General features: G+C 32.4%; 1 protein-coding gene across 1 annotated transcript; it reads right to left on the bottom strand.

Annotated features, from left to right (window-relative positions):
* Positions 1 to 120: 120 nt before the first annotated feature.
* LOC107445071 (sodium-coupled neutral amino acid transporter 7) lies at positions 121 to 26,907 on the bottom strand. The gene is made up of 9 exons (XM_043050655.3): positions 26,304 to 26,907; positions 17,053 to 17,174; positions 14,589 to 14,787; positions 13,145 to 13,280; positions 10,587 to 10,679; positions 8,140 to 8,197; positions 6,135 to 6,397; positions 3,000 to 3,199; positions 121 to 500 (listed from the first exon to the last, which is right to left on the bottom strand). The coding sequence occupies exons 1-9, from the start codon at positions 26,470 to 26,472 to the stop codon at positions 277 to 279; spliced, it is 1,464 nt and encodes a 487-aa protein (XP_042906589.2). The 5' UTR covers positions 26,473 to 26,907; the 3' UTR covers positions 121 to 276.
* Positions 26,908 to 26,944: the final 37 nt, after the last annotated feature.

Below are 26,944 nucleotides of genomic sequence, written 5' to 3'. Positions count from 1 at the left end.
TGTTTTCTTCCCAGAAAACCCTTGAATTTAATTGAATAAAAATCTGCATCAAAAAAGGAGAAAAATATCTTATTATAAAATTATTATTGAGTTTAGAAAAACAAATAAAAATAGCAATGATGTCTATCTAGATAAGCAAGCATTTATAATTTATGGCATAAATATGAAAAATACATGACAAATTATTGCATTCACAGTCTTAATGATATGTAAAGTCAGTACTTTCTCTCTAAAAATGAAGAGAATTCTCTCTAAAAATGAAGAGAGTCTGTTTTATCACGTGAGAGGAGTTAGCGTCACATTGCCCGTGGAAGGCAACGTGTGGCACAAGTCGACTGTGGCATCGTCATCACTGGGATTGAGGATTGCTTCAAAGAGTACGACGCCCAAGCAGAAGGCACCCACTGCTGCAACAGCAATCCCGTATGCGACAAGCAGTCTGTTTTTTATTTTTTTCAGATCTGGATCTTTCATAAGAACCACCTGCATCAGGCAGATACCTGGAAAAAGAGTTGGTAAAAATGCAAAAAATTTTTTAGAAAACATTTTTTCTTTTTTTTTACATTTACTAATCAAAGTAATGATTAAATGTATGAATAAGACAAAGTATTGTTTCACAATACGAAGGGTAAAATGCTAAATATCTCTAACTAAAATTTTTGATGTTAATTTTTTAAAAATTATCACTAAATAAACGTTATCAGACTTTAGTTATTTTTCAAGCTAATCATCCCTGTAAACTGTAAGGAAGTCAATTTGTCAATTAGATATCAAATGAAGATTAAATTAACTTAGATCGGAAAACGTTTAAAAAAAACTGTTCAGCAAGTTTTTTTTTTAATAATTTAAATACATTAACAATGTTTTAAAAGCGAATGTATTTAGAAATAGGCATTATTGAATAACTTAATAATTGCTAGTTAAGAACCATATAATTTTATGCAAAACTAATTCAAAAAAATTTTTTAAAATATTATGTAAAACTAATTTTGAATTAAGAATTTTAAAAAATGAAATTATTTAAATGATATTTTTTTTAAAAATGAAGTGGTAGAAATCATGTGAACCCTGCATGGAAATAAAAGGCAAGGAAAATAATTTTATAGAAATCCATTATTATTAAGGCTCTATAAATTTTGTTTTAAAATCATGCAGTAATTTTTTGTAATTATACGGCTAAACTACTTAACAACTAAAGCAGAAATAAAAAATTCAGTTTGAAAAAAAATGCCCTTTTTTTAGTTATTTTAATTAAGATGTTTCCATTATTACAGTAAAACTAAATTACCTTACATATTTATATTGAAAATCACTGTGAAATGCTTATGGATTAGAAGTTTTATCATAATGACAGGGTTCCCAGCAGATCACCGAAGTCCAGCATCACTGGTGGATGATCACTTTGATCAGCCTGCTTATGGACCGTGGGTGCGCGATATCAGTCCTCGTTTGACTGTTCTGCCGAAAAGTGGTTGATTTCGTGCGCAGATCGTCGGGCTAATAAATCAGGGGAACGATCCCCTCTGCTGAGGATCAAAATTGTGATGGCATGGGGGGGGGATATACTCAGGGTTATTTCACAGACCGCCGCATATAGCCCATTGTACACATCTAGTGCGACTTAAATAACGTACCAACCTACATCTAAATAAACAGCTTTTATGGACAGATGCACAAATAAACAAACATAGTCTTCACACCTCTTCCTTTTATAAACTTCTCTCGGAAAGGTCCAGCGTAATCAGTTCCAATAACGGGAGATATAACAAAGAGTAAAGACAAAAGGAAAGAAAGATCTTAGTGTAAGTGATCTTAGTCTAAAGAAAGATCTTAGTGTAAGGTTATCTGGTCAGAACAAGTGTTTCTTCCATATTGGTAAGCACTAACTACATATCTAACATATTTTAAAAATTCTCGAAGTATTCAAATTAACATGAAGCTATATGGGTATTTATTACCGGCAGATTATTTTGCATACAGCTTATCGACTTCTAGTCTCTAATTTTATTTATTTATTAGTCTATTTTGAAACTTATAAAATTATTTTCAACTTGTTGATTTATTTAAAAAGAAATTAATTGGTTTAAATCAACGATTTTTTTTTTCTCAAAAAAAAAAAAAGAATATTAAGTGATATAAATCGTGTTTTCAGGGTTGCCACAGTCGACTAAAATGCAACTATTTTTGGCATGATGCGGCTATGGCCATTTTTTTTTTTTTTTTGCCCGAAAAGGCTAAAAAAAGCAACAATTTTCACGGAAAGAAGACTATTGGGAGACTTTTCAGTACTTTTAGCGATGTTTTTTAGCATAAATTGACTTAAAAAAACCCGAGAGCTTCTGAACACGCTGAATTTTATTAAAAAATTTTGAGTTGCAAATTTGAGTCATCTCTTTTTAATTCGTTCAATTTGCACAGATTTTATTGTAAGTCTATTTCGCTTCTCGATCACCTTTTCAACTGTTATTGCTACAAAATTCCGTATGATTTTTAAAAACCCAATGTTTAATACGATATTACAATACGAGAAGTTTGGATAAGAGTAATCACTTTTCCCTATATATATATATATATATATATATGCATGCTAAATCAATTATTGATAAAAAGGGAAATTTTTTTAGACAAAGTATGCTTTTAATGAAATTAATAATAAAAAAATTTTTGAACGAATTCTAGTAATTTAAAGTAGTTAATTTTCTGCAATTATACAAATTTTTTTGATGTAAAAATTTAGTGCAAGAACACTAACGTTTATATAAAAATTATGATATTTGCCACCAACTTGACTAAATGGAGCATGGTATATGATGGTTAAGTCATTTAATAAAATTTTTGTTCTTATTTATCAACTATTTTCATAGTTTTCAGCAACTATTTTCATGCTTTAAGCTACTAAAAGCAACTATTTTGTTCTTTTTTTTCTGTGGCAACCCTGTGTGCTTAATCCTAGCTGGATTTTGTGATCCTGAAAGAAGGTAGAGAAGGAATAAACTTACCCGGATAAATGAATATATTGGCTGATGCCACGGAACCCAGGTACTTAAGAACTATTCCGATACCATCGGTGGTGGTAGCTAAAATGAGTGAGGTTGAGAACCAGATCGCACCGGCTACATAGCGTCTTTGTTTTTCTGCTGAAACAAATTCTGATGGTTTGAGGTTCCTCAACTCTGCATACAGACCTGCTGCTGCATCTCTAAAAATAATAAGATATATATACGTACAGTTTGAAGGACCGGAAAAAAATGACGGACGATTTTGAACTATGCCAAAGGATACAACGATAAGCTTTATAATCACGTCAATTACGTTGATGATGAAATAACAACACAGAATTTCGTAAACCTAGATTAAATATTCGTTAAGATTTGGTCAATTTTATAAAAAAAAAAAAAAAATTATACTATATTTGCATAAATATTCAATAAATTTAACAAAATTTTTAGAGTAATTTTAAATGAATAAAAAAAAAATTTTTTTTTAATGGCGGGCACTTGGAACTATTGTCTATTGGCCACAGAACGAGCCAGAACTGCTAACTCTCTTTTCGTTACCCAGTGGGCACCTGTGACGAAGACACGTCACGTTACCACAACCCGTTTTAACCCGAAGAACAACCCATTCACACACAAAGGAGAAAGGACATAGAACACAGATAGAAAGAAAGAAACATCCATGCCTTGCCCGGGATTCGAACTCAGAACCTTTCTGTTGCAAGGACAGTTCCCTGCCCCCTAGACAAGCCGGTCGGCATAAAAATATTTTAAAATGAGAAAAAAAATTTCATTAAAAATTGCGCTAGATATCTTATCCTAGATTTAAAGTAGTCCTTTCATACTGCGCATGCGCGGAAAAAAAGTATTTTTTCCTTCATAATTTAGTTTAAAATCGTATTTGGTAACTTATGAAGAAAATCCGTTTTGAATATCTTGAAAACTTAAAAAGACCAAATTTCTATTTTTCTACTTTTTCATTGAAAGCTCTAAATAATAAGGGGTTTTCAACTAATTTATTTTGTCTCACAAAACAAAGTTTCATAACAAATGATATTGTCCCGCAGTGGACTGATCGTTAAAACTCGGTTCCCAACAGAAAGCATCACCGGCTGAGGTCAGTAGTGTGCGGGTGGTTGTCCATTTTGATCAGGTATGCGGTATGGGTCCTCGTTAAACTGTTCTACCGACTTCGAGATCCTCGGGCTACCGAAGCGGTGGTGCCTTCCCCTCCAAAATTGTGATGGCATGTCTGCGGATCATCCTCAAGGATGCTTTCCAGACCGTCGCCAATAGCCCATTGAGTGCCAGGTTGGTAGGGCACTGCGCCCATGTCCAAGAGGTCGTGGGTTCGATCCCGCAGGCCGAAGATTCCCAGTGCAGTAAATGGTGACATGCATGTTGAATCTGTCGAGTCACAAAGGGTACTGATCCGAGACTTTCCTTGTCTTCTAGATTGGTTCAAAATTACAAGGTAAAAACTGGGTCGGCAATTTAACAACGGATATAAAATAAGGAAATAAAATAGTCCATTGAGCAGCTCTAGTGCGACGCAAATAAATTACAAATGACACCTTATATTTAGTTGAGAATGTGACAGATCGTTTTTTAAAAGATACTCTTTTCATCCATAGCCATCCCTTTAACCAGTGACTAGTTTTTCGGTGTCATCAGAAATATTCCAAAAACCATATCCAAGCGACTAAAATAAACCCGATTGCTTAATTTAGTTATGAGAGTTTCTATTCGGGGCTCCTCATTCCATTTCATTTTCTTAGGGACAACATAATCTACTAATTTTATCTTCTTGAAAATTTTAAGTCTAAAGGGCTTTTTTTTTATTATGCTGGGCTTTAATAATTCGTTAATTTGTTTACCTATTTCCTCTTGTTGTTTTGTGTGTTCGTAAAGACACTCTGATGTTAATCTTATTCTTTGAGATGCAATTCTCCCTACTTTTATTTATCTTTAGCTAAAGTATCTGAAAAATCCTGATGGGAAATAGGGACAGCTCGAAAACAATACTTTCTCTGAATAAACATACCTTTTTTTTTATTTATTTATTCTGCTCTCCTAAATATTGAGGGAGTAATGTTCATTTTACATTTTGCGTATTTCACATAATTTCAAGAACTATTTGAACGAATTTAAAAAATTTTGAATACAATTTAAAATTTATTAATCCAATGAAGATTCCACGCATACAAATGACTTATAGTACAGTAAATATTAATTATTTTTTATTCAATAATAATCTAAATAGTTTAGAATTCTAAGGCAGACAAGTTTTTACAGCATTTTAAAAAATATAATTTTACATGGCAAATTACAAGATGTGACAAGTAGTTTCTAAAAAATCGAATGTTCGATTTTGCACACCCACTCACACATATACATTTCTCTATTCTAAATTGTGTGTGGATTTGTTTGTTTTACTATTTTATTTTATTTTTTTATATATAACCGTCGTGGAACATTTGACCCAGTTTTTTGGGTTCACGACTACTTATATTCAACTCCGCAGCCTTGTAATTTTGAACCCAATACAGAAGACAAGGTTAACTCCTGGATCAGATATTGGGGGAAATTTGCCTTCGTGGAGGACTTTTTAATGGAACTAACCCGCATTTGCATGACATGAAGAGGAAAACTACGGAACGCCTAACTGCTGACGTCAAAGGGACTCTAACCCATGATCCGTCTACCACTGAGGATATTTCACGTCAACAGCGTGGTCGGCGCAATCGCATCAACCAACCATTTCTGAGATTCGAATCCGGTTTACCTCATTGGAAGGCGGACGCTCTTTCCCATGAGCCATGGCGGCTCCCTTATCGTTGTATTTTAATCCGTCGTTGAGCAGCCGACCCAATTTTGGATTCACGACTACTTATGTTCAACTCCGTAGCCTTGTCTTTTTGAACCAATCCAGAAGACAAGGAAACTCCTAGATCAGTACCCCCAGAGGTATGATTTGTTATGGGGACTCGGCAGATTTAACGTGCATCAGTCACCATTTACTACACAGGGAGTCTTTGACCGGCAGGGATCGAACCCACGACCTCTTGGGCATGGGTCCAGTGCCTTATCAGGCAGGCTATCCTGTTATGTAGAACTTAGATGTAAGAAGAAGATTACCTTCCGCAAGTGGCGAGTATGGGATAGGTGGCAACCATTTTGATGATGAGTGCAAAGACGCCCACCATCACGAAAGGATCGTCTGCGTTGTACATCTTCATGACATTGTGTGTCACATTGGCTCCGAATGTCAGGTATCCGAAGCATCCGATGATGGAGTAGACGATGAAGAGGAATATCATGGCTACAATCGATGACTTCACAAAATTACCCAAACGACGCTCTCTCATGCACGAGTAGACAGGAACGACCACCTCTTGGCACTTAAGAACATGAAAGAGAATGCATTCTTTCGTTTATCTAATATTCATGTTTTAGCCATTCAACTTGACTAATCAAGCTATTTCTGAGCCTATTTGGATTTTGTCAACACCCAAGTCAAAATTATTGATGGTTTTCCATGAATGGACCAACATAATCTTGATGATAACCATCAATGATTCCATCATGAACCATTATATTTTTTGATGGTAATCAGCATAAGCAACCATATTCCCAATGTAGGAATTCGGATTGATTGATGATGGTCCAACATAAGAATAGCAACACTTGTTTTGATGGTTTGTTCATAAATTTGAATCATAGTTTCGTAGAAATCAAATGTTGGAACGATCATAAACCACCATCACTCCAATATAGGAATTCGGACTAATTTTCGATGGACCAACATAAAAAATGGATTGTTTTGATGATTTATTCCTGCTGAACCAACAATAAATCCCATTAAACTATCATGGAAATATATTGTTGGAACCATCATGGATTGTTGGTCCATGAAAATCAAACTTCCCTTGATGGTTACCCATCATAGTCTTTAAGTAGCATATCAAAGACCATAAACGCATAATGGAAAATGTTGGATGATGGTGCCATCAATTGATGTTGAACCATCATGAATCGACCATCTGAAACTAACATAAACCATCAAATTGTTTTGATGTGACCATCAAGAATTTTGACTTCGGTAATTTTCGGAAAACATGAAATTCAGATCAATTCCAAGATTACATGGCATTTCTGCAATTCTGACCCTCTTTCTTACACCTCTTTATAGGCTTTTTTGAACGACACATTCGGGATTGTCATTTGCTTCGGGTTAGAGGTCATTGTGTTCGGTTTAGTTGTTTATCGCTACTTCTTTGACCATTTTAAAAATAAAAATCTGCTGTTAAAAAATACAAGAAAATAAATAGGTTTTATAAGAACGTTCACTTTAAGGAAGAAACAGACTCAAATATAAATACGGAGACTTTCCCGTGACGAGCACATTCGCGCGTAATCAGCATACAAAAATGTTACAATAATTCAAGTTTTTTTTTTCTCTCCTCCCCCCGCCCCAGTCTGGGGTGTTTCCTCATGATTGTTGGTGACTTACCATCGGCTCCGACCACTTTAGTTTTTATGAAATTAGAGGCAAGCATGTTTCTGGGAGTACAAGATGCTGCAACCTGCGCAAATCATGCGATTTAGATAAGTTTCTGATGATGAGTCTCGTTCTTCATCCTGACTAACCTGCTAGACATCGCGATGTTCCTGTCCCATTATCCTCCATAGCTTGTATGATATCCGATAGATTTTTGCTATTACGATGAACTATAGATCTATTTTGAGATCCGACTTCTCTTGGATGCAAACCAACACCTCCTAGGAGAAGGCCTCTGCACCGGGTTAAGAATAAACGCGAAACCCGATCCTTTAGTAGTCCGAACCTAGTGACATCTTTCGTATTTATCCTTCATTGCGCAGTTTAGTAGCCCGAACGTAGTGACTTATTTCGTATTTCACTCCACTGCGCAGTTTATGTTCGTTACGTCGGACTACTAAATTGATCCACGCAGAGGCCTTTTCTAGAAGACGTTGTGCAAACCCAGTTTTTCCACACATTTTTTTCCTATTTTCCAGGACTAAAAATAACTGCAGAAAGTCATTCCTTTATAATACATAGTTAAAAGATGCGTCTGGTTGAGTAGGAGGCTGCTACATGAATAATAAAAGATTCACTTACCTGATAGCCTAACCCAAGTACTGGAAACATTGCAAACATCCCTGACAAATCATCCGGCCTAAAAGAGAAACATAGAATTTATCTTCAAAGCAAAAAAAAAAAACATTATCCATAAGTTCAGTTAACCTCCCTAAAAAGCTGATATTTGCTATTGCGAATAAATAAACTCATACACTTTAAGTATCGGCTTAAATGCAACACGTTTTCCAGTATCAAAAAAAAAAAAAAAAAAATCGAAAAATATTTTTTACTTTTCATTCCCAGAATGCTGGAAAAGATTTCATCTCACTTTGTGCATGCGGAATAAGATCCCAGAAAGCAAGTGTCGGAATTTTCTTCTTATTGTCACAAAAATGTTGGTACTAAAAACCTTTTTTCAATAAAGCAAAAATATTGCAGTTTGAAACCTTTCATCCTAAAAGGATTAAAATTTATTTTTTAAAGCTTTTTTAAAAAGTATTGTCACTTTCGTAAGATGGTCACTTGTGTCCATCATGACGTTTTAGATGACGTCACACTAGCGATAGGATCAAACCGCATTGTGTCCATCAAAATTCCGTGACAAAGCGGGTTTCAGCTGAGAATACAAGACGTTTGCGAAAAGAAACCTTATAATTACCTAGATTTAAGGTTATTTTCCCCTTGAGAGTAGCTTGATTGAAGGATTTTTTCATGCTTTGAAACCCTATCTTCGATGTAAGGTTTTTATATAGAAGGTTGTTTTCCAAGTTTATAGATTAGGGTAATGTGCATAAAATAGAGCAGATTGTCACAAGTCTCGTTTTAAGGTTAGAAGGTTTACACGTAAACCGCATAACAAACCTTTTTATGTTTACATTAAAAGATTTTGGTGAATGAAAATAAACGTTATTTTGCCATCTGGGATTTTACCTGCTTTCTTCAACAGCTGCTTTTAACGGCACCTACCAGTTAATACATTTAGAACAAAAATACCAAAATAGCTTCTTACGATTATCAATAATTTAAAATCCCTTTACCTTTGATGAACGCGTTAGAATAAGCAGAACTAAGTAAAAAAGGAAAATGATAATATCCTTCCTTGTATCCTATCCTTCTGTAAAGAAAATGCGGACACAATTTTTTGACATGAAAATAAATTTTAAAAAATTTCACACAATATCAAAGTTTACAAAATCAATTTCAAATGAATAAAGTAGAGAGAAATTGTATCCAATTCAATTTTAGAATAAATACAATTAATTGATTCACAAATTACTTAGAATGATTTACAAATAGCAGAAAAGTGATCAGTAATGTCAGCTTCGTAAGCAGCTGGATGTCATATTTTTTGAAAAGATACGTTCTGTTTAGTTTTATGAGTGATAAGAATTTTCTGAATATTTACAAATGAGTAACGAGTAGAAATGTTAGATCACCCATTATGAACTCATTATTGAAACTTTTATTTTACGAGTAGAATCATTATTCTAAAATGACCTTTGTATACACAATATTTTAAGTTTTAAATCATCATTATAAATTAAAATAGATTCCACGCCACAGTAACCATAGAAAATTTAATATCTCGCGAAAGATTTAAATTATTTGTCAGATAAAGCTGCTATAACACCAGATTAATTATTTCACGACAGTAAAAATGAGATTTAAAATTACAAATATTATGGTAAAGATTCCTTTTCATAAATTCAGATAAAATTGAAATATATCGTAGGCAAGAACTTATCACAAGATCATCAAAATTAAATCTAATACTAACAATCTAGAGTAGTTATTATAACTGACAACAGATTTTTAAAAAAAAGAAAGATTTTACACTATCAGACTATATCTCAAGATCGTCTATATATATATGTATATAATAAGCGCAAATAAGAAGAATAAAACAAAATAGAAAAACTTTTAATGGAAAAAGAGTAAAAGTCTTCATCAGGACACGTCCTTTACAATAAATTTGATATTTCTGAATGAAGAATAATTATCCTAACTTAAAAATTACTCTTCATAATGTGTCTTTATCGCTAAAAAATAAAAATACAGTTGAAAATGAGTATGAAATAAAAGAAAGCAGAAAACAAACTTACCGGCGTGCATCAAAAGAAAAAAATATTTTAAAAATAGATGTATTATAATGTATATATATCGCATTTATTGTAAAGAATGTGTCCTGATGAAGACCTTAACGTTTTCCCATTGAAAGTTTTTCTATTTTATTTTATTTTATATTTCTTTGTGCTTATTACATATATGTGTGAGTGTAATTATCTGAACTACTTCACAGAATGGCAATCAAGAATTCGAATAACTGTAAATTTAATTACACAAATATCGCGTGAAAAATGTGAGAGGTCTAAAGCTCTCTCTATCCTCCCTCGGTTCCGCGCTCCCTGCCTTTAAAGTAATCATCCATTCCAAATTTGCTTTCTCCGTTCATCCATTCCAAATCATTACAAAGATAGTCTACTTACTTCGTCTTTATTTCCACATGTTTCACATTCAGTTTAAAGTATCCGTACACAGTTAAGAAAACTGGATACAACATTGCAAAGATTCCAACTGACCTGGAAAAAAAACGGTCTTGGCTGGTTACATAAAATAAAAATTAAAAAATAATGTTTATTTTTTTCCATGTTTAAAAAGGTAAAAATAATTTTTTTCAGATCAGGTCGCATCACAGTAGAACGGGGTGAGCTCTGCATTTTTTGTTCTTAGACTCAACAAAAGTATATTTATTTTTCTCCTCTTAAAGTTTATTATTAAGAAAGAGCTTTTCAACTTTATTTTCTTCTTTTTAAATTGCTTCCGTTAATTTGTTTATGTTAAGAAATGGACGATATATTGATTAGCAATAAATTTCAGCTACAACATTTTGGAAATGACTGCAACTTTTATAGGCTCATAGCTCTAATTGTGATTTGAGCTCTCTAGATAAGCAGAAAGTTTTTGAAAATTCGATGGCCTATTTACCGCTTGCCAATCTACGAATAAAATCAACTTTGAGAACAATAAATTTATAACGACCCATGTCATTTGGTATAGTGAAATGTCGTTAGAACGAACTGTACTTAATTAATGATGATTTTTTTTAACCCTTATTTGCATTCGATTTAAATTTGTAACAATTTTTTTTAACATTTAAGGGCTTTTTAGATTTAGTTTAACACAAAACTGACTAAGATAATAAATTTTCTTAAAACATTTTTAAGGAGTACATTTAAAAAAATATTGTAACTAAGGCTCATGACACAAAACTCATCTCTACATGGCTAAAAAATTTCAAAATTTAAATTTTTTTTTTCTCGATTCTCTGTAGAAATATGTTCTTTCTCTTATTCTTAGAGTGTATATATTAAGTAAGATTTTGTCTGGAAAGTATCAGCCTTTTATAAGTTTAGGGAAGTGAGAAAAAAAAAATGATTGAATTTTAGTCAACTATAGGTTTTTAATTATTTTGGAGTGCGATATTTGATAGAATCTTCCCCTGTAGTCTTTAGACACCCATGTAAATCAGATTAGTCCATGAATCCCACTGTTAATTTGAATGAGACTGGAATATTCAAATTCTATCAGAGGTGGGTTAGGCAGAATTTACTGCAGATGATGTAGAATGCATTATAACTACCGTTACATCTACAGTTTCTAGAGAGAGATTTTGAGCGCGCTGATTGGATTTCTCGGCAACGCCTTCTGTGATTCCGGGCTATTTGATTCTGCTATGCTTGCTATTTTAAACATAGAGCGATTTCTGCGCTGCAACTTTTCTTTTTCAAACTTGAAATGTCAATTTTGAGAAACTGCCTTCTTTATTTAAAAATAAAATAGAAACTATTTCATCCAACATCAATACCATTAGAACCAATGTTCTAAATTTGCATAAACTACGTCGACTAAAGAGTAAGAACTTCAAAGTTATATATAATATATTAAGCTCAATAAAGAATGTTTAAAATTTTGCAAATCAAGTTACCAGGAAAAATTAGGAACGCTTTATTAACATTTAAAAAAAATGAGGAAATTTCATTTTATCAAGGGCCTATAACTCCGAGACCAACTATTGAATAGGAATAGAATATAATTTGTTCACGGTAAGAATCCCCCCCCCGCACACACACAAATTCTGAGGCCGTCTGCTGCTATAGAAACAAGAATAGCGCATTTGAGGGAGGGTAGCTTCTCTTCACTCTAGGGCTAACACAGTAGACAGAAGAAAAAGATTGTAGTGTATCTACCACTACAAAAATACAATTCCAATTCACTAGTATATGAGACATGTTAACACGATTCTTTCCATGTCGAGATACCTCTTGATAGATGAAGGTTGGCATGGTCTCAAACTCCTTTCTCCACATTGGTGATCCGGACGTGATGTGAAGATGCCTATCTTGACAGAACCTCCCATTTCAATTTGAACACGCCTACTTCAATGAATGGGCCACATTGAACAGTTGACTTGCTATTTGTGACTGCGAGATTGTCCACCTCCTCGCGCTGTTGCTACTTCTGTCTCAATCACGCACAACATACAACGTATACACTCGACAGCTAAAAAGCAACACAAGAGCAATCGCAAACGTGAACTTAATACAGTTCTCCCGATCAGCTTCCAGAAGTACGGTGATGTTAATACAGCTCTCCCGGCTGTTCACAAAACAGCAATGAATCAACTAGTGGTATCCCATTCATCGAATTCTATCACAGATAAAATTCTGCCGAGGAAGTACTGTATTATATCTTCCACTACAAAAATACAATTAAAGTTCACTAATATAAAAGACATGTTAATTCGATTCTATCATGGGGTTCCTCTTGAGAGCAGACACGGTGTTAAACTCTTTTCTCCACAAAGATTCTCTCGCCAACCTGAGTCAAAACCTGCTCTAAACAATTATCCCACACCCCTACTTGAAATAGTTATAGCTCACTACCATAGTCGCCGCCACATGTTCAGACGAATGGATAGGGGAGTTCTTACGGTAGACAAATTATATATATGTGTGTATTGAGTGTTAAGCAATAAAGATCTCACCCAATGAATGCCAGGAAGTCAACTCTCTTACAGAAACAGGTGGGAAGGATGAGGACTATGGAAATGGCAGAGATGGTGAAATGTCGATTCAGGAACCACCGCTCACAGAAGCCTGGACCATACAATGAGTGCAGCACTAGGGGGATACATCATCCTCGTTAGTCATTAGACCTTATTAAAATGAACAATGTGATTCTAAGTTTTAAACAAAATTTAAAACTAAACTCTCAACTTTTTTTAAAAATTGTTTGTCTTGATGTGTTGTTTCCAAATAAAATATTCCATGGTCCTACCCAAATCAACATTTTTTATTGTTTTCCATTGATGGACCAACATAATCTTGTTGGTAACTATCAATAATTCCATCATGAAGCATTATATTTATTGATGGTAAGCAACATATGTAGCCAACAAAGTAGAAATTTGGACTGATTTAGGATGGTCCAACATAAGAATAGCAACTTTTTTTGATGGTTTGTGCAAGTTGAACCATCAGAAATTTCCGTCATAGTCTATTAGGAATCAAATTTTAAAACGATCGTGAACAACCATCGTCTCAATATAGGAATTCGGACTGATTTAGGATGAACCAATATAAAAAAGAAAAATTTTAATGTTATATTTCTGCTGAACCAACAATAATCATGGAAATGCATTGTAGTACCATTAATGGATCATCACGAATTTTCAGTTTGAACCATCATGGATTGTTGGCCCATGAGAAACAAACTTCTTCTGATGGTTAACCATCATAGTATTAAGGTAGTATTTTCCATCATGGAATGATGGAAGTTTGTGGGCCTATCAAAAACCATGAACGCATAATAGAAAAATGTTTCGATGATGGTGACCATTAAACAGGACCGTGCTGGTTTCATCCTGTTTAATGGTGACCATTAAACAGGATGAAGCGTGCTGAAAGCAACTTAAACTATCAAAATGTTTTGATGGGACCAACAAGATTTTCCTTACTTGTTCAAATGAAAATTGACTGTGTTTAAGTGAAAGCACACACCTTTTATTTTCAATAAGTTATGTATTTTTGGTATTTCTCAGATTTTAAATTCCGCTTCGTTTCAGATTTAACGTGCATTAGTCACCATTTACTACACGGGGAGTCTTCGGTCGGCGATAGTTCGATAGTTATCAAAATACGAATGTCAAGAGTAATAGAGAGTGCCAGGAAAACATTTTTAAAGATGTGTTCATATTAAAGTCAAGAACTGGTCTAATTGGCTTGTTGCCTTGCATTTGCGCAAGGTAACATGCTGGATCATTACTAATTTAATCTCTTAATTTTCAATTTTAATCATACAAATATATCGAACCCACGACCTCTTGGACATGGGCCCAGTGCCCTACCAACCAGGGTATCCCGATTTCTTCCTGTTGACGAATATCTACGGGACATTAAAGAGTGAAAACTTTGGGGAGGGGCACTCACGACTGTCCATCTGGTCACCGATGATGATGAGGAAAGCGACGCAAACACAGTAGAGAGTAAGTGTGATGGTCAGGGCGGCCAACTGTTGTCCCCTTCGTCCGCACATGGACAGCAGGACATTATGGTAAGTGTTATCCCCATTGAAGTCACTGCAGTAAGCCAGGATCAACATGGTCGACAGCATCATGAGGACCATCACCTGCAAACACATTTAATGTAATGCAACAAGAGTCAAACTGTGCTTTAAACTAAGTCTGACTTTTAAAAAATATGAAAGGAAATCAAATAAACCTGAGGAGTTCAGTTACATTGGAAGTCACTATTGTAGCATGCTAGATAAAGAGGCCCTTTAAGATGTCATTCCCGTAAGAAAGTCATATATCTTTTTTTTCAGTCTACTACTGCTCCATGTATTGTTGTCGTAGGCCATTAAAGCGTAGGGGGGGGGTGATTGTTCTTGTTTTCCAGTCGCGCCAGCTATGGCCAAGAATTCGACTTCTGCCACATTTGTACGTCACACCCGTCTGTAGGATGGACCCATTCATATATTCAGTCATTTATCCACAGGTCGTAATTTGACCTGAACCAGAGAACGATCTCCAATCCAGTACCACCATAGGTATAATTTGCAATGGGAACATGGAGGAATCTTTGACCTGACAGATTTAACGTGCACCAGTCACCATTTACTACACCGGTCTTTGGCCGGTTGGATTTGAACTACCGCTCTCACAAACGCACGTCTAGCGCCCTACCAACCAGGCTACCCCGGTGCCGCTTCATGTATTTGAAACTCTATACCGATTTGCTTAAAGGAATGCGAATGAAAGCTTTGTTTGAGCTTGAAATTCGTGATACTCTGACTAAACCGATTTTTCTACATTAGGAAGACAATATATATATATTAATAATAATATTTAAAACAAACGAATGAAAAGTTTCAAGGAGGACTTATTTAGTTTGCCTGCATCAAAATATTCCTTTTTTTTTTAATGCGATGTAATTTTCAAACAATTATAGGTCATTTCGCGATCGGACCGAAAGCAACGAAATTTGGTCTACAGATAGTTCGAAGCACGATAAAGGCCACAGTCAACACAAGAACTTTTTGCTACGTGCCGTTCGAGCGGGATGAGTGAAAAAAGAATTGGACTTTTCTGATTGGTTAAGCTTAGCCATTGCAATAAATTTAACTACAGACGATTCAATTTTTCGAATATCTTAAAGAGTAACATCAGTGCAGTTATATTTACTAGCTTATAGCTATTTGATCAAAAGAAAAGTTTATTGTTCGTATTTTAATATTTAATTATGTTTTATTTTCTATGTCAGATAAATTCATTCAGTGCCCTAGTAGCATTCGGAGACTTACATTACATAATTAATATTTCTAAAATTATCTGAAACCACGTGTTTACTTTGCTTATAATATTTCTTTTAAAATGCGTTCTATAAAAGGAAATAAATTAAAATAAACGGTAATTGAAATTAAAAAATAAATTAGTCATGTATTTGTGGAATGACTAAAACTACGATTATTAAACATTGATTCACTAGCATATATGAATTCTATTTGTTTTTAAAATTCTGTATTTAGTTTGCTGCCACTAATAATTGATGTATTTCACACAAACTTGAAGCGTTATGCAATAAGTACCAAATATACTAATATCGGTGTATTATATCGATATATTTGGTGATTATTAAAACTGCATCGATACTAAGCAGTTTTAATACTGGGGAAATAAGTATCTCTTGAAAAGGAACAGGAGAAAAGTACTGCTGTAAATTGAGTTGACCTCGAACTACTCAAAACGGGATATGATTAATATATTAATGTAAATGAAAGGGCAACAAATAATAATAAATAATTTCAAAAAATGAAAATGAAGCGCTCGGTGGAGAAACAGGTAAGTGACATTTTCAGAGAGGCTGTAATCAGGGTGAGAATTTTTATTAGAAGTTGGGCCTAAAAATTCTTGGCCTTATTTTATTTACCACTGCTTATTTTGATAATAAAAATCACACAAGCATACTAAATACAAATATGGATTACCTTTATGAAGACTAAAGTGTAAACAAAAACAATTCTGTTGCATTAAGCAAATGGATGCAACAGCTCTATGTTATCTTCACTGATTCATGAATACCCCTAAAAATGTCACTTACCTGGTTCTTCCATTAAGCTCTTCAATTGTGTTGGTATACAGTCCCTGGCCAAATTATGAGGCGCACTCTGAGATTCTATGTAAAATCTTAATTATCAAGTGATACTATATACAGCTGTATTGTTTTTAAGAGACTGAAACCCGTTTGCACTTGTTTATGTTCGTGTATCATCCGAGTAAAAACAATAAAGCTGTATAGTATCACATGATAATTAATATTTTACATAGAATCTTATAGAGCGTCCAATAATTTGACTAGGGACTGTATATATGTATTACTATATAAGCAGACTTACCACTTGTATGAAGGTTGCATATAATACACCACCCGCTTGATTGTAAGCGGCAGGAAAATTGAGGATACCGATACCCAGGGCTGTATTTACAATTAGAAAAGACGTGGACAACCAATTGGAACCTACATTAATTAAATAAAAATTATAATAAATGAATGTCTAAGAGTACCAAAAATTATGCATATTTTTAGCATAATCGCAGCGAAAGTTTTAAAAAGAGGCTGTACTACACGTGGCAGAATCGTGGCGACATTGTAGCGGAACGTTATCGAATTCTAGCAGAAAGATTTTTCTTTTGAGAAATAATTTGGGGTTTTTTTTCTGCAGAAACTTTCGAATTCTTTGATCTTTTCTTCTAAATTATACATATTAAGATGTTTTTCTCGCGCATCGGTGTGGAGAAAAAAATACTAGTGATTTTTCTATTCTCATTTGATAATAATGAAAAAATAAAGAATAATGAAGTAAAAAATTTGGATTTCTTTTCTGCAGAAATTTTAATTCTAATTTCTTTATGCAATCAATACTATTGTTTTCAAAATCCGATGTCTTTAATACGATACTACAACAACTGAATCTCGAAATGAAAACACGCTTTTCATCATCGGATTCCGTGATTTCCTCATCGATCTTTTTTTTTTTTTTTTTTTTTCGGTAATATCTGCAATGGATTTCACGATTTTTTTTAATTACTATTTTTTAATGTGATGATGGCTTACAAAAGGCGAAAGAGAAAATTATTAGTGTGTTTTCCCCCTAAAGAATGCGAGAATATCGCCCATGATATTAGAATAAAAAAATATTAATTATTTAATAAAAAATTATTTTATTAATTATTTTTTTTATTTTATTATTTTTATTATCTATTTATTATTATCATCATTTTTTTTTTGAAGTTGACGCTTCTGTTACTTTAATTTAGTAACATGCATATTTGTTATTTTTAAAAGAGCATTAGAGAGGTATGTCGCTGAAAGTCCGAAAAAATTCTACCATAGGGACGCAGCACATCTTACTTGTGCCCATAGAGGTTTATGAAAAAGTGATAATATTCATTTTGCTCTTTAACTTTTATCATTTTTATGGTCCATGCGAGGCGGGGACGATCCTTGTATCTCTCTGCCTTCCTAAAGAAACCCCTTTACTTCAAAACAAATAAAATTCCCCAAGCATGAATAACTTGTGATCTAATCATTTTTCTCCGCACTAATATATTTCACAATACTATTATGTCTAAAAACGCGGGCGAGGGGTAGATTTTAAATAGGCTGACATTCATCTTAAGTTGCAAAATGATAAACATTAAAGCGTAGTTTCGTTATAGATAAACCTGCTTTTTTTTTTTCCTTCAGCGGATTAAAATTTTTATCCTCTTTAAGTACAATAGAAAATATGGTTCAAATATATAAATCAAGAAATGGGTCGAAACTACGGACCCACCAAGTGCTGTTTACTTAGCTTAAGACGAACTAGGACTTGAGTTTAGAGTGAAGCCCTCTAGCCACGCGGAGGACTTTGTAAACCGACAGATTTAATGTGCACCAGTCACCACTTACTACACATGGAGTCTTTGGCAGGTTGGATTCGAACTCCTGTTCCAGTACCCTGTCAAACATACCTTTTGTTAAGTTCTTCGCGCTCGTAAAGCGCCATTTTTTTTACAGGCACAGACAAGCCTACGACGTTCTTTCATTTATAGATCAGTTTCACGATGATTTGGGGATCAGAGCAGTGAGCAATTACAAAACTTAATCAATTAAAAAATTTCATCTCTCGTTAATTCATAATTTGACTTAATAAAGATATGAATTGAGAGTTTTTAATTTTGAGCGTTTATGTCTGAAGGACCGTTCATTAATTACAAAAAGTATTTTAGAATTTTTATTGTAGTTCTATTTTATTGGTTTTGTTCTTAAAATTTGCAGTAGTCTTGGGTCATCAAAAAAAATGTATTTTAGAGGCAAGATTTTTTAAAAAAAAGTATGAAGGGATGCAAGGGAAGCAAATGCAGTTAGAAATCTTATGTGATTCAGATTTGTCATTTCAAAATTATATTATTTATCTCTTTATCATTTAATTTAAAAATTTATTGAAATTAAAAATTCACTTATATTTATTGAATAGGGACCCTATATTAATTTACCACGAACAAAAATATTTAGCTTTAATTCTCATTGTATTTTCATCTAAAAATTATTGAAAAATGTTTTTTTTTTTTATCATTCTATCAAAAAAACACTGAAAAAAATTAATAAAGGCCTTTTACTAATTTACATTTGCGATATGAATTCATTTAGATTTTTTTAGTTTGCTAACTTTTTTTTACTCATTTTTATATTTTTTAGTGTGATCAATATTTATTATAGTAATCTGATATTTTTGTAATTATTACAAAAATATTGTCTTGTAAATATTTTTTGCTTGGTAAACATTTATAAAATTTATTGTAAAAAAGAGAATCCCTTTGAAGGCATTCAGCAACTTAAATAGTTGGTACTTTATTAGCATAACCCAAGTTTGACCCCTTGTTTGATTGACATATGTGTGTCAACAGAACATTAATTAAAGTCAGCTCTGATAAGAATCGACATACTCAGATAATTCTTTCTTTTATCAACGGTTTTATTTTCTTTACTTACATTTCTAGAAAGAATGACGACTGATAGGTAAATCCCAGAATTTATATAGGATAATTTTCTGTCCCTCTTTCATTCCTTCTTTACAGCACAAATAATGTTCTTTCTTTAAAAAGAGAATAGTTACTAAATCAATGGCTATGTAAGAATGTTTTTAAGTAGACCGGGGAAAAAGTGAATATTGTATTGGGGATTGCATTACTTTTCTTATTCCAGATTACAATGTAAGATATAATAATTTCATACGAGATGTTTTAAAGATCGATATAATTAAAGAGAGAATTTAATCAGAAATAAATCTACAGGGTGTGTAGCCAGATTTTTCAACAAAAAATAAGCACCTTTTAAGTACTTTTTAAGCACTCAAAAATATTTTTAATCACTTTCCAAAAAAAAAAAAATCATAATTAGGATCTGTGCAGGAATAAAAATTATTTTTTTCTATCGTTTAAAGTTATCGTATTTACAAACATAAAATCAATAAAATTTAAAAACTTTACATGATCATACATCATGATAAAATAACTAGTTTCTGATAAATATCGCAGAGAAAATTGTGAAGATCATGCATTTTTTTTTTTTTTTTTTGTAATTTAGAACGACAATCGACACTGCAAAGAAGAAAAAAAAATTCTTTTTAAAGCATAAGTAAGCACTTTTTACAAACCCAAAATCAAAAAAGCACCTTTAAAAGCTTTATAAAAACGTAAATCAAAAATAAGCACCTTTTAAAAATGCTACGCACCCTGAATTAAAAATTTTAGTTTTGACAAAAATAATTATAATGCGATACGGTATTCATTTTACAAGTTTTTTTTTTTAAGACAACTTATAAATGAAACCAAATAACATCTGCAAAACTAACTGACATTAATATCACCTAAATTTTATAATATCCCAGTCAGTTACTTCTAGGAAGTTCTTTGCCATTCTATGTACAGTGCGCACCTTGAACAACTTTTGAACCAATGATCGGATCTTCACGTTCAGTTTCATGGGGGTGACCTCAAATATGCCCATTAATTAGTTCAGACGATATTTTAAGCTACGAAATCAGAAACCAAAACGTACCTTCTCTGTATAAATATACCATTTTTTCGGCGTATTCGGATTCAAAATTTAGGGGGGGGGGCTGGAAAATATGTTCCCAATAGTTTAGGGAGGAGAACAATCAAAAGTTTGGGGCCCTTAATGATAATTTTACTGTTTGCGTATTTCGCTGTATGTCGAAAACTTTTAAAGCGAATAAAAAAAAAAAAATTCCATAATTAAAAAATTCATGTATTCGAGAAAAAAATTCACTAAAAATTCTTTTTCAACTGTTATTAAAAATTTATAAATTTTATTTAATAGTAATTGAAAAAAATTTTAATTGTAAGGTTTACAATTTTTATATCATTGTTAAAAATGTAATTTTACATTCTAAATATGAGCGAATTAGGTCGAAAAGTTCCTAAGAAATCGAATTTTTAAAATACGATTTTCTCAGGAACTATTCGACCCATTTCGCACACATTTTCTATTTTGCCGTGTAAAATTGCATTCTTTAAAATGATGTAAAAAATTGCATACCTTACAATTAAAATTATTGTTGATTATTAGGAAATAAAATTATAAAAATTGATAAATGTTTACTGTTAATGTCTGGAATTTGAATAAACGAATTTTATAAGTGTGCAAAAATATACAATTCGCTTAAGTAGTTCTCGATGATATATGGGGAAATACGCAAAGAGTAATACTCACAATAAGGGGTCCAAGCTTTGAACCGCTCTCCTGAGCAAAACTATTGGTGATGCATTTCCCATATTGCAGCTACCCTCTATATTTTGGGGGTCAGAAATTCGAGTCGGTCGAAAAAAATGGTATGTTTATTCAGTGAAAATACGTTTTGGTTTCTGATTTCGTAACTTAAAATATCGCCTGCACTAATTAATGAGCCTATTTGAGATCACCCCCACAAACCATTAGGATTGCGTCCTAAAACGTGAAGATCTAATCAATAGATCAAAAGTTATTCAGGGTGGTCCGTTTTTTATTATGAGCACTGCACAAGCTGTTGCATGCAAGGATATTACTTACACAAATGAATTTTAGAGATAAATTCGCATTTTTTTTCTTTTTCAAAAATCAAACCTTCGTTATTGGCGTTATTAAATCAAATAATATTCAAATCAGACCTTAATAATTAATACAAAAAGTGATTTATCTTTTAAATCATCAAGTGACAACAAAATTTAATAATGAGGTTCTGCTGTAATAAGTTTTTTTCAAATGCGTGAAAAGCCTCTTTTCAAAGAAAATAACCATTTCCTTTGAAAAGATGTTTTTCAAAAACCATTTTCTTTGAAAAGAGGTTTTTCCAAAACCATTTTCTCTAAAGCTTCATTTCCAAAATGAAGAAAATGAAGAAAGTAATTAATTCCATATATTCAAATGCATTTCCGAGGTGACAGCTCCATATTTAGTCGCCCTACTGGTTTTATAACTATTAAGAAGTAACGGATATGGCGAAACCAGTTATTTTCGTCCTTCCAAACTAGTATTACAGAAACAAAGTCGTTTTCTGAGGAACTCAACTACCTAGATTTAGGGAAAATATTAAATAATCGTTTCAACTTAAGGTTTACGTTTTGATTTATTGCACAAATACTGCAAAGATGTGTATAAACATTTGATACTTACTTCGAGAATTATTAACCCTTGTTGGGGAAAAATGCCATATAGAATGGCAATTATAGGCTTGAAATTTACCACGCTGATAGAACCACGTATGTTTGTAAACATATTTTTTTCCCTCAATTAGTTCGAAAGTTATTGTAATTTTTATTGCTAATTTTTTCTCACTTTTTATCTTTGACATTTTGCTTTGGTGCACAAAATATAAAAGATTTAGAAGCTTGAAATTACGAAGATGTGCAGAAAAAATTACAGAGAGTAGGACAGAATAATAAATTAAGATTAGAAAATGAGCTCCAAAATTATTAAATGTAAAACTTTAGGAAAAAATGCCACGTTTGTTTTGTCTGTAGCCGGCTGAAATACAACTACGGGATCAAAATTTGACGTGCTGAAAAAGCCATTTTTATTTCTGAATTTAACGCACATTTAGCTTCAAAATTCTAATTTGCACGAAAGTTATTGGAAATTTAATTTTTTTTTATGACCTTTATTTACTTTACAAGCTTGCGATCAAAAGTAGTAAAAAATAGAGAGAGAGAGAGAGAGAGAGAGAGAGAGAGAGAGAGAGATTACGCACAGCTAATATAAAAACACTTTTACCAAAATTCAGGAGAAAACTATTGAGCTTTTAATGAAATGAGCAGCAATTATATTTCCATAGATCTAAAAATAGGTATGTTATTGTTCAATTGCACCTTCAACTTCAATCAAATTGTTTCATTGTGCTTTCTTATTGAGATGTTTCTTCAGAAACGTTTCGGCCGACCCTGAAAAATACCCCCATATATAAATATTTTATGACCGTCGTTGAACAACCGACCCAATTTTTATGAGATGTTGACCTCTGTAGCCTTGTAATTTTGAACCCAATCCAGAAGACAAGGGAAACAGTATTGGGATAAATTTGCCTTTGTGGAGGACTTTTTGATGGAATTAACACGCATTTCCGTCACATGGTGGAAAACCACAAAACCTACCACGGTTAGCCTGACGGCAAGGAAACTCTAACCTATGATCCGTCTACCACTGAAGATATTTTACATCAGCACTGTGGTCGGTGCGAGCCGGGTGCGGAATTCGTATCGACCAGCCATCGCTGGGATTCGAAACCGGTTTACCTCACTGGAAGGCCCAGGGGTTTTCAACTTGGGCCGGGGGCCGCAATTTAAAACACCCAGTCAAATGGCGAGCCGCAACTTTATCAAACTTTCATATGGGACTCTCTTATGTTTGAAGGAACATGAAATATTACTGTCAGATTTTTATCAAAGTTTTCTTAATATAACAAAGCAAAATAATGAGCATTACAAATATTGCTTGTTACGTATCATTTTGAATCTTCTCTTAATCAAAAACTTAGTGACAAGATATTTTTTTCTGTTAAATTTAATTCTGTGATAAATAAAAGAAATTTTCGACTTATTAGGAATTAGAGCAAAAAAAATTCTCGAACATCAGAAATTAAATCTTTTTCTTCTTTTCCGCTCATGCGATATTCAATTCGAGGAATTTAAATAAAATATGATATTCTTTCCTTCTTTTCTGTGTTTTAAAATTTACAAATGTAAATAATTTCGTCCAAAATGAGCGGTTTCAAAAAGTTAAATGAGCGAATTTCTTCTAGAAAATTTCTGAGACGCACATGCCAAATTATATTCACAAAATACAAAAAAAAAAAAAAAAAAAAAGGAAATAAAAAAGAGCAACATACACGATCATTTTTGTAATTTCTTGGATGCAAAATCTGAGAAATAAATTTTATTGCACCGTTCGTATGTTAAATTTAACCGAAACGAATTTTTTTTTAAACGAAAGAAAAGTATTTTAATCCCATATAGATTTTTTACGAAAATTATCAGCAAAAAAACAACTAATATATTTTAGTGCGCGTCCCGCCAGTTGTTAACAACTGCTCTATCCTCTGAGCCACCATGCCTCCCATATATAAATAACGGAAAATTTTCTTTTGATTATGCGTTCACAAACGAGATATTTTGAGAGAAATGTCTTTCACATTATAGCCAGGATTCTTATTTAAAAAAAAAAAAAAAAAAAAAAAATATGCACATTACCAGAAAAACTTACACAACAGAATTTTCGATGTTTATTAGCATTAATATACTTTTGAATTATAAACGAATTTAAAATATTGAGCAACGGATTTTCAAATGCCATTTTTTGTTGTTGAAGTTTTTACTTGATTCCATCAGAAAAAAACAAAAAATATTCATATTTTAAGACTTTTTTTCTTCTTATAAATTCTCTTTTATGGTTTGCGTTGTTTTCCCGGCTATAGTGCTATCAAAAACATCATTCAAATCTTAATTTAAATATTTGTATTTTTAGCTTGTTTTTGACATGGGTGCATAGAGCAACACTAAACTAACCCAACCGTTTTTTCAATAGCAACGACGAATGTGCAACTAGAAAATATATAATTTAAATACAATTAACCTTGTTAAGTAGGTAAGATCAGAGCGTCAGAGAGGGATTTTAGATGAAACGAATTGTACCACGTGATGTTAACAATTTCATTTGGTTCTTGAACTGTAAATGGAGTTATTTAAATCCTACTATTAGTTTACACCCTCATTATGTCATGTTCGAAGTTCCAATTGATAATAAAATACTTTTTATACATCCATTCAACTTCAAATACATTTTCTTAAATTTGTAGTTCATGATTCTTGATGTTAATACAGTTTTTTCAAATATTAATTCATTCATTAAATGTAATGAATTAATTTTAGTTTTATATAGGAGAAATTTTTTTAATTATTTAATGAAAAGTAAATAAAATAAAATGTTTCTTTGTTGAGCTAAGTAGGAATTGATTTAAAAAATTTTTTTTTTCTTTTTTTAATATTGCATGTTTTAAAATTAAAGTAAAATCAAGCATTTTTTTTTAGATTTAAATTAACTTCGCTATCACATTAAATAAGACAATACAGTTTTTCACTAATTTGCTAAAAAGCACCGTTTTGAACAAATCGAGTTTTAGTAAACTTTTATGTTGAACGGTTGAAACACATACTAGAATAAAAGTGCTTTTACCAATATTCTCTTAGCAAATCTCTTTATAGAAAGCAATTCCTCATACGATTGAAACAGGCATTTCGATTTGTTGAAAAAAACACCTTTGTTTTTGTACTTTTATGAATTAAATCAATTTAGTTCAGCTAATTTAATTAGCTATTCAGTTAAAAAAAAAAAAAAACTCCGGAATGAATAGTTGTACAGGGTGCGTAGCCAAATATTTCAACAAAAAATAAGCACCTTTTAAACTCTTTTTCTTGATTATACTAGCCACCATAAAAACAATTTATGCACAATTTTAAATACATACACTATTGAGTGGCTCATTCTACTTTTTAAATTAATAATTACTTTGCTTCATTATGCAAAAAATTTTAAAGATGGTAAAGAAAAAAAAATCTCATTTTGGAAATTAAAAATGAAAGCACTTTTTAAAAACTTCCAATGAAAAAAGCACCTCTAACAAGTTTTTAAAAATGCTACGCACCCTGTTGTATTGTGAGAATGCCACTGAGAATTAGTTCACTCCCATGGGAGTATCAAACTCATTCACAGCCCATAAAAATATATCTAACTTTTTCGAAAAAAATAATTTTCTCATATTTCAGTTATTATATCCAACTTTTTCAAACAAAATAGTACAATTTCATTAAAAAAAATTGGGCAAATATTTCATAGAAAAAGCTATTTTTTCCACTCATAAACAGGGATGTTTACCAGACAGTCGCCAATAGCCCACTGTGCAGCTATAGTAAATGAACTACAGCAACAAAAAAACTTTTTTAATGAAAAATAATCCAATTTTATTAAAATAATAGTAATAAGACTATGTTAACCTGCTAAAACAGCAAATGAGAAAAAAAAATACTAAAAATAATTTTTTAAAGTAGAATTTACCTTGCTTTTTTATACATTTTGCTTCTTTAAGCACCAACGGTCGAGACTCAGCGCTCTCTTCCTGAATTATCTCTCGCGTCGAAGAGCTCTTTTCTTGTCGACTTAATGAACACACATCTTTCGACAATGTTTGCCACAAAACATTTGCCGACAGATCCACGCTCGACATTTTATAGATGAATTTTAAAGAATCTCTCCTCTTTTTGTATCCATCTTTAAAGACTACTTACAGCACTGAAGGAAAGTGGACCATTTGGGAGAAAGAAAAAAATAAACGCAGAGCTTGCTAACCACGTGGTTTTCGGCCTTGTTTACATTTAATCTTCGACAAGTTGGTGTGAAAGGTCGGGGAATGTTTACAAATTAAAAATCGATTATGCAACTCAGAAAAAAAAAAGTTGCGTCAAAAATTTTTGAAGAAGGAGTATGCTTTGAAAATAGACAGAAACAAACACAATTTTTGGGGGAAAAGGGTGGTTGCTTTAAGCTAAAAACAAATTGAATTAATAAGCTGCAATCGAAATATTTAATAAATAAATAAAGAAAGAAGAAGATAAAGTCGCATCTGCTACATTTCTCACAAGACAGATCTTGCTCTACATCTGGAATGATATAATAAAAATTTAGGATTTTTATTTCTT

Source organism: Parasteatoda tepidariorum, chromosome 5 (assembly GCF_982258835.1).
Source record: "Parasteatoda tepidariorum strain Cologne lab strain chromosome 5, Ptep-v5.0, whole genome shotgun sequence".
Classification (NCBI taxonomy): domain Eukaryota; kingdom Metazoa; phylum Arthropoda; class Arachnida; order Araneae; family Theridiidae; genus Parasteatoda; species Parasteatoda tepidariorum.
The sequence above is the reverse complement of the archived record's forward strand: the minus strand, read 5'-3'. Positions and strand labels throughout refer to the sequence as shown.